This window comes from Lolium rigidum, chromosome 5 (assembly GCF_022539505.1).
Source record: "Lolium rigidum isolate FL_2022 chromosome 5, APGP_CSIRO_Lrig_0.1, whole genome shotgun sequence".
NCBI lineage: Eukaryota > Viridiplantae > Streptophyta > Magnoliopsida > Poales > Poaceae > Lolium > Lolium rigidum.
Window position 1 is genome coordinate 22,093,012 of NC_061512.1, and position 17,534 is coordinate 22,110,545.

At 39.2% G+C, this 17,534-nt stretch overlaps 1 protein-coding gene and 1 long non-coding RNA gene across 2 annotated transcripts; one reads left to right on the forward strand and one right to left on the reverse strand.

Moving 5' to 3' along the window:
• The first annotated feature begins 110 nt into the window (after positions 1 to 110).
• Positions 111 to 606, forward strand: LOC124654158. Its single transcript, XR_006988235.1, has 3 exons — positions 111 to 209; positions 302 to 363; positions 470 to 606. It is a non-coding gene; the product is annotated as an uncharacterized LOC124654158 (long non-coding RNA).
• A 1,495-nt stretch (positions 607 to 2,101) lies between these two features.
• LOC124653626 (NAC domain-containing protein 92-like) lies at positions 2,102 to 4,204 on the reverse strand. Its single transcript, XM_047192689.1, has 3 exons — positions 3,970 to 4,204; positions 2,833 to 3,113; positions 2,102 to 2,750 (listed from the first exon to the last, which is right to left on the reverse strand). Exons 1-3 carry the CDS (start codon positions 4,187 to 4,189, stop codon positions 2,196 to 2,198), a joined length of 1,056 nt encoding a protein of 351 aa, XP_047048645.1. The 5' UTR covers positions 4,190 to 4,204; the 3' UTR covers positions 2,102 to 2,195.
• Positions 4,205 to 17,534: the final 13,330 nt, after the last annotated feature.

Below are 17,534 nucleotides of genomic sequence, written 5' to 3' on the forward strand. Positions count from 1 at the left end.
TTTGCATACTTAACTGTTGCTGAGTTAGAAAATTGCAGCCATTTTTTCATCAAATAGGCTGGATGAGGCAGTTCTAAATTTAATTAACCTTCCTACTTACTTTGAACTGAAGCAATTTTCCTTTTCAGGCTCAAGCAACTATCCTGGATTACATGCACCAACATGAATTATTAAAACAATTTGCGACTGGGGAGTTGGTGTGGTACCTGGTAAACACGAATTTGACCGGCTTATATAGTAATATAGCATGTGCTTCTACTGATTAAGTAAAATTTTCCTAAATATCTTATCTCTCTTGTAGGCTTCTGCTTGGCTTCTTATGCCAGTGTATGTTTTATACATACTTGTAACAGAAATCTTCTGGTTAGTTTTTTTTTTTCTGATGTTTCAGCTAATCGGTTGCTTCACATGGCTTAAGATGAATTGAATGTACTTGATGTTTGATTTCAATCCCTTCATTTTCATGCAGCACCCGCAAGCAGAAGAAATCCCCACGAAGTGAAAAGGCCAACCATGGCCATCGGAGACACAAGCGCCGTCATGCTGAGAAATAGAGACCATGGACAAACACTTTGTGTTAGATAGTGGCCTGCTACAGTGTAGTTGAAGAAGGTACAGCTTTGTTCCTATGGTATCAGTAGTATCAGCTTCATATGCTATATACCCCCTCCATTCCAAATTAGTTCACTTAAGTTTGTCTAGATTCGCACATGTATCTAGATGCATTTTAGTGTGTAAATACATGCGAATCTAGATAAATCAACGGCAACTAATTTGGAATGGAGGGAGTATATAGACTTTGATGGTATCAGACATTTCTGGTCAGCTGAACAATTTGCGTGGTTTCCTTGAAATCGTTGAAGTTCAGGTTCTTAATTCGAACAGTTGTAATATTTTGCCTGAGTAGTAGTGAACGCCATGAATGTCCAATTGCTGATACAACTTTGAACTAAGAGCCGACCATCTCGGCGTGGCATAATATAATATTTTGGCTGTGTACCGTGCAGATATTGGAAGCAGGAGGATGTAGCTTTCCTGGATGAGTTTGTTGGATCCCACACGAATTTAGTACACCCAGGGTCGTCCCTGAACGTTGCTGTGTGTATCATTTGGGAGCTGTACTACACTTGAGCTGTATTTTTTACCCCATGGAGTGTAGTGGCTGTTTTGTATCAGCACGTTGTTGACTGGGGGATTACGAGGTTATGTGGGTATTCGTTTCATTGGTCATTTGTTGTAGTACTCCTTTCGATCCATAATAAGTGTTGGTGATTTTCAGTACTCGTATAAAGTTTGTACTAAATCTCCGACATTTATTTTTGATCAGAGGGAGTACTTTGGTCTATTCAGGTGTTGAGCTTTGTGTAATTTGTGCTCATTGCTTCAACCCACACTTTGAGAACTTTTGTGCGTTGATCCCGATGAATCATCTTTTTGCTACAGACCTGCGATCATGGACTTGGTTACCGTAGATCGCTTGCCAGCATGTAACTGGATTTTTCAGTACCTCTCATACGAAAATTCCCTATTGATACTTGATACTCCAGAAACGTTTAGTTCAATTTAGGTTGGGTGTTAGTTCAACCTAAACCCACGTTTTTTCCCAATGTCTTCCCGCGCCTGGTCCTCTTTCTGAACTTGTGGTTCATGCTCCTCTAGAACCGAAGCTGAATGCTTAAATGTTTCAGAGTTTGAAACACAAATTTCATTCCAGAACCGGTAATTTCTGGTATCTTGGCTACGGAAATCCTAGCCCCTGTTTTTTTTACCGCTAGCCAATTCTGTGTCATGCACACATTTTGCTGCTCACGGCCTCTGAATTTGCTTGACTATCAGGATTTTCACAACACTCATTATTAGATAAAATAAAAGACCAAGCACATGAATATCTGAGTATACGGCATGCATACAATTATTAAAAATTGATGTGGAGTACGGAGTACTATTTATCAGCTTAGGAAGCTCTTAGGTGTACATGCAATTAGTTGAAGCAAAACAATCATCTGATTTCTACAAGGAAGATCACAATTATAACTAATCTGAAGGTTACAAAAACGGATGGCAGAGATAACTTTATAATTAGTTAATGATGGATGATACAACGACGGACTAGATCAAGATCACCGAGATCACCTGCTCTACGTATACTACAACAATTCTTTGGCACCCCCCAAAGCGTGTTACACCCTACATGTTCAGTAACTACCAGGCCAGTACCTCTCCACCATCTGATCTACGTCCAAATTCTGGTACCTAATCCCGGCGCCTCCTGTAGCTGCATCTGGGCCAAAACCTCCATCCCCTCCATTCAGTGGGATAACACCATTGCTAACCATATGCTCCATCGTCGCCGCCTGGTTAGTAACACCTATTTGCTGGTTCATCGGCATTGACATGGCATGGAGAACATGTTGTGGCGGCATTGGCGTGGCCGGCGATGGGGCTCCAAGGTTGAGGTTGAGGTTGGATAGTGTGAATGGTGCCGCGGGGTTCATGTACACGGGGTGTGGTTGGATGTGTGGGTGCAACCCCGGCGTACCCCTAGCAAAGCGAGAGAGCTCCACTAAGTCAGCAGGGCTCATGTAAGGGTGATGCCCACGGGTGAATAGGTCATGTTGCAGTAGAGTAGGAAGGAATTGTGGGACCATGTCAAGTGAGTATGGGTGGTGGGACCGAGAGTGCGTGTTGTTTGAAGGGTATTTCTTGACACCGGGACTCTTGGCGAAGATGCGGCATACAACCCACTCATCCTGCCATATTGTCACATATATATTAGCATTGCACAATGTGAAAAGATTTTTCTCCGGTACAAATCGTAAAAATAAGGAATACCTTGTTTGATTTAGAAGTTGACTTCAAGTGGAGTCGATACTCATGCATGACCCAGTTGGATTTTTCACCTCTTGGAGCTCTTCCCTTGTAGAAGACTAGTGTTTTCTTCATTCCTACTAGCTCTTGTGTAGCCGGTGGCTGTCCAGTGAAAATTTCCTTATCTTTCCCCGTTGTCTTCCAGTAACCAGCATTAGTTGCACGGTTCGTGCGCACACCGGTCGGGTACTTGCGGTCTCTAAGACTGAAGAAATACCACTCTTTTTCTCCCATCTTCGCCTTCTCTGAAAATTTAATTGATAGAGGATTGTACTTGTTATACATTTGAAGTTACGTCAACTCAAAAAATATATCATGAAATACTTAGGTAGTAACTAAGCAAAGGGCTGAACAGCAACCAAAGAATTCCATGTGAATTAACAAGTTAGGATTGAAAACAATTTTACTTAAGATAAATACCAACCCTAGAGGGTTATTTCTTTGTTCCAAACGGCACTATAATTTGTTTTAATAGGAACCCAATCCTCCAGAATCCACACGTTTTTGCTTGTTTCAAACGGCTGAGGCCTGGAATACCCCTCATGCAAACACATGGCCCTCGTTTAAAGCACATGAATTGGAGAAAGCAAGAACAAGAAAACTTAAAAAATGTCAAAAATAAAACACACACATGAATTAAAGCTTAGTTACAAGGAGAAGAATACATGCTGTGACCGTGTCAATTTCATGTTTATTCTGATACAAAAGTCATAAGAATTTTAAATAAGCCCCGACGGGCAATTCCTTTGTTCCAAACAGCACCACATGAATCTTGTTCCAATTCTCCAAAGTCTTATATATATAGCTCTCTTTTCCGTTTGCTTCAAACGGGACATATTTGGAAAACGAAGTTAATTTGCTATATGATGTGCACATAGCTAGTCAAACTATGACATGCTATATGATGATGCACAACTTAGTTATCTTCTTCAAGAGTAAAAATAATCCTTCTTCAGAACAAAATAAATTACACGCACGGTGCAGAAGTTACCCACAGATGCACACATGGTAGGAGAAATATATAGCTCAGAATTCACGAAACGGAACTGGTCGTGCAGACATGCACGCATGCACTGACGTAGTATTTGATTAAGTATTTACCGGGTAGATCCCATGGCTCGCACTTGTTGAGGTCAACCTCGGTGATGGCCCTGGCGGTGAAGCTGCCGTCGGCGATCTTGCCGCGGAGGTAGTAGGTGATGAGCTCCTCGTCCGTGGGGTGGAACCTGAACCCCGGCGGCAGGCTCTCCTCCTCCTTCTTGGAGCTCTTCGTCTTCGACGCCGCCCCTCCCTTATCTCCTCCTCCTCCTCCTCCTTCCATCTAACTATCACCGAGCTAGCTAGCTAGCGACCGCTCAACCAACACGTATAAAACCCTAACGCCGACGAGGAGAGAAGCGGAGAAGATCGGTAGACGAACACGCACGGCAACTCTCAGCTCGAGCTAGCGTATGTCAAAGTGGTGGGTTTGAAATACGGGTGTTTGCCCGTGTAGAGGGCAAGGATATAAAGGGGACAGGAAATGTGGTGGTGACGCTGAGCTCGTACCAACCAGGGGTCGTGTGTGAGAAGCCTAGGCTGGGATTAGGATGTTTTGCACGTTGCTGGCTCGCGTAGTCGCGCGCCCCTGGCTGACGCGCCAGCAGCGCCCGGGTCGTCGCCGCGACAGTGGCATGGATATATGGTGCTGCATGAATATATATCTCGCTGCTGCATGCCAGTGTGTGCTAGCTAGAACTGTTCTGCTGCCCGGCCGGACCCTGGGTACCTAATAGCGCGCGAGCTAGCAGCCTGTAGATATCTCATGCAAGCATATGCACGCCACTGCTCGTGCGGCGCCATGCACTGCTTAACTGTATACAGGCTTTGTAGTTTCATGCGTCATGTGTGACCTGTACTTAGGTTTGAAAGCATTATCTAGTTATCTAGTTTAATGTAGATTAAGAAAACACTACCTTTTTTCTACGAAATTCTACTTGCCTATTAATAATTAATAATCGTCAATAGTAGTTGTGGTGACCCGGCATACCACTGCATGGTGTAGTATGCAAGTCTGATATAACACCAATGAAACACCGTTCCACTAGTATTATATCGCTCAGAGTGGTACAACAGAAACATATGCGGGTCCAAGGTATGTCTATAGAATTACATCACAGACTCTGTTACATAAGATCATCACAGCCTCCTACTTTACAATGAGGTAAAACTGCAAATAAACTCCAGAAGAACGTCTCGTAGTCTAATCCTATCACGAACTCTATTTGTAGAGTATTTGACTAGCTATAGGGCTATGAATAGATTCTAGCTAAATAGGAGCTAGGTTTAGGAAGCTAGTTCCCTTCTATAGCTAAACTAGGTTTTCTCCTTGATGTATGTGGTATCGACTCTTCCGACGGGATCTCGTCTCGTGAAGTAGTTGTTGACTCCTCGGCCTTCGAGTTGCACTCGTAGATCCTCCTTCGATGCCTCCATATCTAAGCAGGGGATTTAAGAGTGGGATGAGTACGAGCGTACTCAACAAGTTCATTATAGGAAAGAGGTGTTTAATGCACTAGCTACAGCATTAGACCAGAAAGTCTAATACCAATGCAGGTTTTATAACCATTTCTTCAAAAGGTTGCTTTTATTCTTAAGAACTATGTCCGTCAGCCTTCACCGGTTTACTAGAACTTCATGGAGCTCCTTTCCGGCCGCGTTCGCAGTTCCATATCCCGGAACGAGGAGTGACTGGTCACAGTTCGTTACACTCTGCAGAGGTGTGTTGCTTTACCCATAAGAGATCTTAACCTTGGTGCCAACCAAGTCTGCGAGCTTGTCCACACTTCCTATGGTGTGAGGCCCGGTATAAGGTCTAGCCAATCATGTTCCTCCGCTACCTCGAACACCCACCCTTTGTTGCATGCGCCGACCACCGGGTCCACGTCGGTCCCATTATTCCCGTAATTTCGGGGTGGACCCCGACCACGACAACGATGCTTGGGCTCTTACCATACACTCCTACGCCGGTGGCTGCAACCCATCATAGACCGCATTACCGTGGGGAATTAGAATGGGATCCCCACCCTCCGGTTGTTCCGCAAGACACAACCGCTACGGCAAGCAATGCTTTACCGTGGGGAATTAGAATGGGATCCCCACCCTCCGGTTGTTCCGCCGGACACAAGCTGCTACGGTAAGCGCATCCGTTGATGAACGAGAGGTGGAAACACTTTTGACTACTCCGTCCCACTCCGGATCTTATGGTTAACACGGGTATTACGGCACAAGAATCATCGGCGACATTTGTTGTTTAATCCTAGATGGATATAAACCCGTGCAATGGAACCTCCACCATATCAACACAATCCATGGTTCCATTGCCCACCACATAGTCATATTCATAGTTATGAAAATAGTGGTTTTGGTTTTTATGCAATAGTGATAATCATAATACTTTGCAAGTAATTTGACAAAGATACTCAAATGACATGAGCAAGCGATGAACTTGCCTTTCTTGACTGCATGATTATGCAGACAAGGTCTTCGATACGTAATAACTCCAGATTCCGAAATAGCATCATCGTCCGATAAGGACGATGTTTAAAAGATTGGCAAGGATGCAATAATGCATAAGTATGAGATGCAATCGCTCTAAGCGTGACCTAACCCCGATGATTTAGGATTAGTGAATTGGAATGATTTGTTTAGGATGTGTTGCACTTTTAGGGTGATTCACAAACAAAGTTCTTATTCAGGTAGGATTACTTGGTATCATGGACAGGTGGATAATAAAGCATAGTAATCAATTGAACACACAAAGAATGATATTTGGCATGATGTTAACATGTAAAGAACAATTGTCAGTTTTAGTATTATATGGCATGGTTAATGATTACTTATCATATTCTTCAAAAGAATAACTTTTGAAGAACATGTTCTTTAATAAAGAATAAGTATGATAATTGGGTTCGTGGTTTGCTATAATTTATTCTGGTTCCAAGTAGTTTCTGGGTAGGTATAAGATGGATCACAACATAGTTGGATTCTTCAGCAACTAGGCTTGATTGGTTGTACTTAAGCATGAGCAACTCAAGCAATTAATTATCCATGGTTGCTATCATGGTTGGTATACCTTGTTTGGTGATAGCTAGCTAGGGTTTATGGGTCCTTATGAGTAGGATTGGTGATGATTCTTTATTTCATTCAAGAGAATAACTTTTGAAGAACATACTTCTTAAGTAATAAGAAGTATATCAATTAGGGTTGAGATTGTCTTGTACTAGCCATTGAATCTCTAAGTAGGGAATGGCTGGTTTCTAAATAGGATGGTTCATAAGTATCTCACACTAGTAGGTTTTAGTGGAACGAGGGTTATGTAAAGTAAAATAGTAGGTATGGTTGCTGTTAGGGTTCATCACAATGGTGTGATGCTAAATAGGAATGAATAAGGATGATGGCTTTGGTAATAGGATCTAGGGTTTACGCTTGATTAGCCCTACTTAATTATCTAGGTCTGATGAAGATGAGCACATGGAATGCTAATTGGTAGTAATAGGGTTCCCATATTTTATGTGGATTTGAACTAGTATTTAGTTGCTAGATATGAATCTATGTTTACTTGGTGAAGTAACATGATCACATGTTACTTAGGTTTAGGTTTGGGAACAATTTAGGGTTCATAAGAAGTAATGGATCTAGGTCTAAATGGCATTAGGGTTTTAGGATTACACATGAAATGATGAAGTTATCACTTTGTTTCTAATGGAACTAGGGTTTCTTAATTACCCTATAATTCTTGGATTAATAACTTCATTTATAAAGTTGAAGTTATTAATAACTTTGGAATTAAAATAATATTGGATTTGTCCTTTTATTATTTTTAAAGAATTAATAATTAAGGTAATTATTAATTAGGGTTTAAATCCTTTTAATAAGGATTTAATAAGTTAATAGTAAATAAAAATTAATTTTAATGTTTTACTTATTTACTTACTGGTTTTTATTTACTTTTGGAAGTTTTTACTAATTATTGAATTTTAATTAAATTTGGAATTAAAATTAAAAGCTTAAATAACAAGTATTAAATAATTGAATTTTTATTAAAAAATAAAAATTTCATTTTATATTTTTATTGGATAGAGTTTTCTTTTCTGAGAATTTTAACATCTTATTTACATTTTTCTGAGTTTAATTGAATTTTCTATAATTATTTGAAGTTGCAGTATTTATTCAATTTAAATTTAAAACAGGAAAACGATTAAGTGTACCCGGGTGAGTTTCACCCAGGGTTACTGACGCGTGGGCCATAGGCCAGGTCACCTGCCACGGTGGCTTTGACCGAAGTCAAAATCGCCAAGGTGGCCGGGGGCTTCTCGCCGGCGGAAACTGGCGATGGTCGCCGGCGATTGAGGCTTCCCGGGGCGAGGTGCGTGTGCTCGTTGGAACCGGGACGACGAGACGAACCTAGTGCTAGCGGCGCCGCCCCCTATTGGTCACCGGCGTAAATCCGGCGAGCACAAACAGCGGCGGCGGTCATGGGTTCACGGCGCGGCGATGCTACGGCGGTCTAAGAAGCAAGGCGAGCATGCCATTCGGTAGAGGAGCTCACCGCGAGTACGACGAGCGTGTCGGCGAGGCCTGTGGTGGCCCACATCGACGGCGAACGTCGATGACTGCTAGTGACCGGCGGTGAAATGAGGGCTCGATTCGTCGGGCACAAAGCTTCCCAGCAAGCGCACGTTGGCGAGGGGGAGGCTGAAGACGAGGCGGAGCTCTGGGGTTTCACGGCGATACTTGGGGTGGCTCCTAACGGCGGTGAGAGAAATCGGCCGGCGAGCTAGGGTTTGAGAAATTAGGGAAACCGAAGAACGGGAGCGAGGGAGGCTTCGGCGGAGTATTTATAGGGTCGAGGCGGGTCTTCGCTCGGTCGCGCGGTCCCGAGAATGGCGGCCGGGACGTGGAGTTCGTCGTCGCCGTGGCGTCCTCCTGTGCGTCGACGGTGGCGAAGAAGGAGACGACGCCTCTCCATCTATATCCACACGAAGGGGTACCTGGGCCACTTTGGGCTGTGCTGGGCTGGGGCGATTGGGCTGCTTGATGGGCTGCTCTGCTGGACCGATTATCGGGCTTTCTTTGTTGAGGCTCGTCGCGGTTTGGTAAGACAGGTAAGTCCATTTTCTCTTCCTTTCTTTTATTCATTTACTGTTTTGTATTTCCTATTTTGTATTCTGTTTTTAATTTAAATTTTCATTCTTTTCTATTTTACAGGTATTTCAATGAAGTTAATTTCATGAAGAATTAGTGCAATGGTTATTACACCACTTTCTTATTGGAAGAAGGCATTTTATATTTGATTCTATTTCATACATATGGGCTTATTCAACATATTAATTAAGCATGATTATAGGTGTTCTTTAAGTTCCTTTTTCATTTGGAATGCAACTCCCTTTTTACTCGGTTATGGTTGATAATTCCCACTTCACTTATTTTTTAGAGGTTAACATTAGGATTTGACCTCTTATTTTAGAAGTTGGTTAGTTGCATATGATTTCATGTGAACACCTATTTGTTAAGGTCATTTAGATTTTTCTCATAACCCTATTTTAGAGTTAGCTCTAGAATTATATTTAATAACACTTTAAATTACTTGGAGTAGATATTATTCTCATCATGGTTTGGTCTTGGTTATAATGTTAAGTGGTTGATCAACACCTATGGTTCTTAATAATATAATTTAGCACTATGGTACTCTTAAGTTCATAATTAAAATATAAGATGTAGTTTGTAAGCAATTCTAGGGTTCACATTACATTTTCCTAATGGCAATTGGTTTGAATTCTCAATTAGGGCCTAGCTTTATATTAGGATCACCATAGTGATAGATAAACTAAGGTTGAGATATAATTCTAGGTTGTAGAGATGAGATGGCAACATATTGCATGTGTTAGGGTTTAATCTCCCCTAACCAGTAATATGGTTACTTGCTTCATATCTTATGTGCTTCTCTAATCACTAAGGATTTGGGAATTGGTTTACTTCTACCAATTGGCCTCTATTATTAACCTCAATTTATCATTTAAGTAACTACATTGGTTATAGTTCTTTTTATAGTTAACTTTGGTCATATGGGTATATGGTTTCTCACCATATAAAGCATAGAGTTTAACTCTAAGGTTTTCTTAGGTTGTGTAATTTATGAAGTATGGATATGGTAGGATTCTACTTTTGATCACCAAGTGGTTCACAAGTAAAAGTTGGGATATAAGTCTAGAGTTGCTTACTAGTTACCTCCCTATGATTTCATGTGGTGGATGATATCCTCTTATCCTATTAGGTTTTAACTTATCCTCACATACCTCAAGAACATGATCATGGATTAGGCATGATCCACTTGTTCTTAATATCCTTACCTCAAGTTCTTAGGGTTTATGATCATTACTCAATTTATAATGATCAAAGTTTGGCTTCCTATGATATCTCTCATTTAATAGGTTTCCCACTCTCAAGATCAAGTGTTGTCTTGATCAATTAAATATATATACTTTCTTTTATAGTTTCTTGAATGGGCATGGTTATGGTTGTCTCAATTATCTTGAGTATAACACCATAGATTGAGCTTTCTCATTTAAGAATAGTTATTCTAGGATTTATGGTGTATTCACCATATCTCAATAGATATCAAGTCTAAGATTATACTTGGCTATCTTGATTGAATTAATCTCCTCCTTACTTTATCAATTCATGGATATAATATTATTCCATGTAATATTAGGTTATCTCACCCCTCCAAGGTGAAATGGTTAATCTCCTAATACTTTAGTTCAAAGGTTGTCCTTTATTCTTAAATAGGTAAAGCTTGGATTAGTATGAATAGTCTCACTCATTTGGGAAGGACTTTAATACTAACCTGAGGTTAGGCTCTATAGAGATTGATGTGATCATCAATGTCTATGTTAAATATAAAGGGTTTATCTCTCTAGGAATTATCTTGAATAATATCCTAGTGTTCCTCTCAAAGATGATGATTTGAATACTTTGAGGTATATCCAGGGTTTAGCTCCAGGTTTGTGATTGCTTTTCTAATAATTAACATAGAACTCTCACCTCTCTGGTTTTGATGTATAATAATTTGAGATGGAGAAGAATTATATTCCTTAGTTGGATCTCCTTGTGATAATTCCAATATTGAAGTGGAATGAATACCATGAGGTTTCATGGTAGGATCATGGATTAGTTTTAAGACATGGAAAAGATAAATGAAGAATGGTTTCTCCATTTTATTGTTACTTGATTTGCAATTGAATAAATGTTCTTAGGATATGGCAATGGTTACCATATTATGATCTGTTGTTTGATCAAGCAATTGATCATTGAGTAAAGTGTTGTTGTGTTGATTATTAGTTCCATTTGATCTAACCCCTTAGATCAAATCATCTCTACCCAAAACAAAGTTTTAGCAAAGTCACATTGAGGTTTATAGCGCTTGACTTGATGAGCTACTTCAATTCCACCAATGTCAAGTGAAACTTCAGTTACTGTGACTGTTTTACTTTAAAGCGCGAAAATTCCCCAGATTTTCTATGCATGAATGCAATGCACACATCTGTTTACTCTATTTTTGTAACCCCAATACCTGGGATATTACAGTCTCTACCCCTTAAACTAAACTTCGTCCTCGAAGTTTGAACTCTCTCACGTTTCGGAAGTGTGGTTCTGACTTATGCAGTCTTAAACTTTTCTAGAACTCCACAGTGATCTCACTGGATATCATTGAATATATCCCTTGTCCAGATTCTTCCTGGAATCCATTAGGGTTTGTCTCCGAACATTAGTTTCTTTTTCCAGTTCTATGATTTTTCTCTGGAATCTAATAATACCTGTCTCTGAACCATGGCTCTTACTTTGATTTATTGATTTCTTCCAACTATTATAATCTTGTTTCCTATCTTATTTCAGATTCAATGATTGGGACTTCTTCTTGTCCTGGCAGTCTTAATTGAGGACTAATTGGATAACATTCTCCTATTTGATAAAATAGGTCTTTGTTTTTCCCTTACTACCAAAAGTGCAATAATGGTACTTAGTAAGGTACTTACCATGGAAATGCTCATGATGGTTCATTCCTCTAAGAATGGATTAGACTCATTTAATCCATCCAATCATGGTTTATAATTGATACCTCTAACTATTTTGGGTTATTTAGGTTCCATGAAAGGAATCATTCTTTTAGTCCGTGGTTCTGGTATGGTCAATCTCCTTCGGTCTTTGGCCTTCTTGGGATGTATTTGGTCTATGGTATTTTCTTCGTCCAACTTCTTTATGCTTGACTTACTTGAGCTTTCATACTTCTGAGTAAATACTACTCACGTTCTCAAGCTACAGTCCACTCGAAGTATAAACCTCGGCTTCTGGTCGGACATCCTTCTGAAAGTAATGTCCAACAATCTTCTGAAAATAAGATCGAACTTTCTCTCAGTTCAGACCTTCTTCATCTATCTTGCTCAAAGTATTGAGTCATTGTACATCCAACTCAATATTTTACTCTACCCCTTAGAGTTTTCTTATGGTCTTCAACTCCTTTTCTTCCAACTATTGGACTGATGATTAGAATATTGGTATAAGTCTTGTTTATGATTTATATTCCTTTAAAGTTTTTGCGAAGAATCTTGGTGGTGTATCCACTCAATTGTGGACATCCAATGTGAATCCTTTGACTAAATGTTCATAGATCTTAGCTATTTGGCTGACAAGATTTTTATTTGTTCACAAACTTTTGTTACAACTAATTAAATCGTGGACTATTTGTAATACCATCTGATACCGGCTGTGGTTATTATACCAACTGTGGCTATTTGATATCTAGAAATGAATTCTGTTATAGGTTCTGATCAACTGGTCGAGACATCTTCTATTTTATCTCGCAGTATTGATTCTATATCAATTGTGATCTTCTGATACCAACTGTGGTCTCCTTATGTCTGCTATGATTTCATATACCACCTTCCTTCATTCAGGGTTTATTTTGCAATAGAACCACTAGCTGACACTATGATTATAGTATCCTAAGTGATTTCCCATGCATTCCCTCTTCTATGTTGACTATGGATCTGCTTCAGCTTCACCATAATCATTATATTTCACACCTTCATGCTTCGTTCGTACAAAAGTACTCCTCTGTTGAGGTAAGCATGAGTTTCTGATTGTACTTCATTCAGAGTATTGTGGTTACTTCCCACAACTTTACTCCTTTCTTGTGATGAACCTTCCTCATGTCTTCAAGATTTTCAGAATTCGTCACTTCCTCACACGAATACCATTACCCTCTAGATCTATAGCATCAAGTAAGAACTTGATATAGCAACATGCATTTGCATACCAAGGTCAAACTTCATGTATGGATCTAGTCAAACAATGAAATTCCAATAAAATTCCAAGAAGATTCAGCTTTGTGCTTATAATACACACCATCATAAGCCTGAATATAATAGTTGAGTAAGACATCTCTAATCATCAGGCTCTGATGTGTAGTATATAACACCACATAATATAGGTTTAAATCGTGATACTTAGCACGAATATAGGGAATTCTACTATTTGTCTCAACATTTACCTTAATTGCACAATTGCAATGAGATAAACTTGACACAAAGTGGTCTGGAATACTTAAGGTTAACCTAGTTTTGTTTAGAAGTACTAACAAAGTATTATTCCATATATAAGTGCTATTGAGGACTATTTTGTATGATACCACTAGTTCTAATATGGTTACTATAAATACCTATTTATTAGGATATAGTTCCTATACTTCTAAGCGTTTCTACCATAAGTATATGGTCATGATGTGCTTGGCACACTTCCCATATTTTTGGAACAGTTCTTGCACTATTGTTTAGCACTTGGCTTCTTATTGTACTCCTCCAAAATACTTATAATGTTCTATTCCATCACATAATGATTCTCAGGTGAATCATATATGATTAACAACTCTACCCTGTAAATAGACATATTTATTCCTATCTCTCTTTCTTACCTCCCATGATTGACTCAACATGGTTTATACTAACTCATATAACTCAGAGTTATCACTTACTATCAATTGTTTCACATGTCTAGATAATTTTACTTACTTATTACTTAACTTGGTCTACATCTTCTATTAGGATATCTTAATTATCTTCATCAATTTATATCATTCCTATTACCAGTCTGGATAATTCTTACTTAATCATAACATATGTTGGTACACATCTTCCAATAGGATAGCTTCCTTATGGTTGTATCCTCTCTTTGGACTACCATGTATTGTATACCAACTGTGATCTACTCATAATTATTTTAGGGTCTTAAGAGTATCCTACATAATTTGAGATTAACTAGCTAACATTACTTAGGAAATATAGGTAGGAAATGTTGACTCAAGTGTGTCAGGATTATTCTCAAGTGAATATCCATCTCAAGTCATAAGAAGTATTTGGTTTAACTAAGATGACTTCCTATAGACACTACCAATCCTATAGGTCTCCTTTAAAGGGTTTTAATCCTAAGGTCAAAGCATTTGCTCGATACCAACCGTGGTGACCCGGCATACCACCGCATGGTGTAGTATGCAAGTCCGATATAACACCAATGAAACACCGTTCCACTAGTATTATATCGCTCGAGTGGTACAACGAAACATATGCGGGTCCAAGGTATGTCTATAGAATTACATCACGAACTCTGTTACATAAGATCATCACAGACCTCCTACTTTACAATGAGGTAAAACCGCAAATAAACTCCAGAAGAACGTCTCGTAGTCTAATCCTATCACGAACTCTATTTGTAGAGTATTTGACTAGCTATAGGGCTATGAATAGATTCTAGCTAAATAGGAGCTAGGTTTAGGAAGCTAGTTCCCTTCTATAGCTAAACTAGGTTTTCTCCTTGATGTATGTGGTATCTGACTCTTCTGACGGGATCCCGTCTCGTGAAGTAGTTGTTGACTCCTCGGCCTTCGAGTTGCACTCGTAGATCCTCCTTCGATGCCTCCATATCTAAGCAGGGATTTAAGAGTGGGATGAGTACGAGCGTACTCAACAAGTTCATTATAGGAAAGAGGTGTTTAATGCACTAGCTACGGCATTAGACCGTAAAGTCTAATACCAATGCAGGTTTTATAACCATTTCTTCAAAAGGTTGCTTTTATTCTTAAGAACTATGTCCGTCGGCCTTCACCGGTTTACTAGAACTTCATGGAGCTCCTTTCCGGCCGCGTTCGCAGTTCCATATCCCGAACGAGGAGTGACTCGGTCACGATTCGTTACACTCGCAGAGGTGTGTTGCTTTACCCATAAGAGATCTTAACCTTGGTGCCAACCAAGCTGCAGGCTTGTCCACACTTCCTATGGTGTGAGGCCCGGTATAAGGTCTAGCCAATCATGTTCCTCCGCTACCTCGAACACCCACCCTTTGTTGCATGCGCCGACCCTGGGTCCACGTCGGTCCCATTATTCCCGTAATTTCGAGGTGGACCCCGACCACGACAACGGTGCTCGGGCTCTTACCATACACTCCTACGCCGGTGGCTGCAACCCATCATAGACCGCATTACCGTGGGGAATTAGAATGGGATCCCCACCCTCCGGTTGTTCCGCAAGACACAACCGCTACGGCAAGCAATGCTTTACCGTGGGGAATTAGAATGGGATCCCCACCCTCCGGTTGTTCCGCCGGACACAACCGCTACGGTAAGCGCATCCGTTGATGAACGAGAGGTGGAAACACTTTTGACTACTCCGTCCCACTCCGGATCTTATGGTTAACACGGGTATTACGGCACAAGAATCATCGGCGACATTTGTTGTTTAATCCTAGATGGATATAAACCCGTGCAATGGAACCTCCACCATATCAACACAATCCATGGTTCCATTGCCCACCACATAGTCATATTCATAGTTATGAAAATAGTGGTTTTGGTTTTTATGCAATAGTGATAATCATAATACTTTGCAAGTAATTTGACAAAGATACTCAAATGACATGAGCAAGCGATGAACTTGCCTTTCTTGACTGCATGATTATGCAGACAAGGTCTTCGATACGTAATAACTCCAGATTCTGAAATAGCATCATCGTCCGATAAGGACGATGTTTAAAAGATTGGCAAGGATGCAATAATGCATAAGTATGAGATGCAATCGCTCTAAGCGTGACCTAACCCCGATGATTTAGGATTAGTGAATTGGAATGATTTGTTTAGGATGTGTTGCACTTTTAGGGTGATTCACAAACAAAGTTCTTATTCAGGTAGGATTACTTGGTATCATGGACAGGTGGATAATAAAGCATAGTAATCAATTGAACACACAAAGAATGATATTTGGCATGATGTTAACATGTAAAGAACAATTGTCAGCTTTAGTATTATATGGCATGGTTAATGATTACTTATCATATTCTTCAAAAGAATAACTTTTGAAGAACATGTTCTTTAATAAAGAATAAGTATGATAATTGGGTTCGTGGTTTGCTATAATTTATTCTGGTTCCAAGTAGTTTCTGGGTAGGTATAAGATGGATCACAACATAGTTGGATTCTTCAGCAACTAGGCTTGATTGGTTGTACTTAAGCATGAGCAACTCAAGCAATTAATTATCCATGGTTGCTATCATGGTTGGTATACCTTGCTGGTGATAGCTAGCTAGGGTTTATGGGTCCTTATGAGTAGGATTGGTGATGATTCTTTATTTCATTCAAGAGAATAACTTTTGAAGAACATACTTCTTAAGTAATAAGAAGTATATCAATTAGGGTTGAGATTGTCTTGTACTAGCCATTGAATCTCTAAGTAGGGAATGGCTGGTTTCTAAATAGGATGGTTCATAAGTATCTCACACTAGTAGGTTTTAGTGGAACAGGGTTATGTAAAGTAAAATAGTAGGTATGGTTGCTGTTAGGGTTCATCACAATGGTGTGATGCTAAATAGGAATGAATAAGGATGATGGCTTTGGTAATAGGATCTAGGGTTTACGCTTGATTAGCCCTACTTAATTATCTAGGTCTGATGAAGATGAGCACATGGAATGCTAATTGGTAGTAATAGGGTTCCCATATTTTATGTGGATTTGAACTAGTATTTAGTTGCTAGATATGAATCTATGTTTACTGGTGAAGTAACATGATCACATGTTACTTAGGTTTAGGTTTGGGAACAATTTAGGGTTCATAAGAAGTAATGGATCTAGGTCTAAATGGCATTAGGGTTTTAGGATTACACATGAAATGATGAAGTTATCACTTTGTTTCTAATGGAACTAGGGTTTCTTAATTACCCTATAATTCTTGGATTAATAACTTCATTTATAAAGTTGAAGTTATTAATAACTTTGGAATTAAAATAATATTGGATTTGTCCTTTTATTATTTTTAAAGAATTAATAATTAAGGTAATTATTAATTAGGGTTTAAATCCTTTTAATAAGGATTTAATAAGTTAATAGTAAATAAAAATTAATTTTAATGTTTTACTTATTTACTTACTGGTTTTTATTTACTTTTGGAAGTTTTTACTAATTATTGAATTTTAATTAAATTTGGAATTAAAATTAAAAGCTTAAATAACAAGTATTAAATAATTGAATTTTTATTAAAAAATAAAAATTTCATTTTATATTTTTATTGGATAGAGTTTTCTTTTCT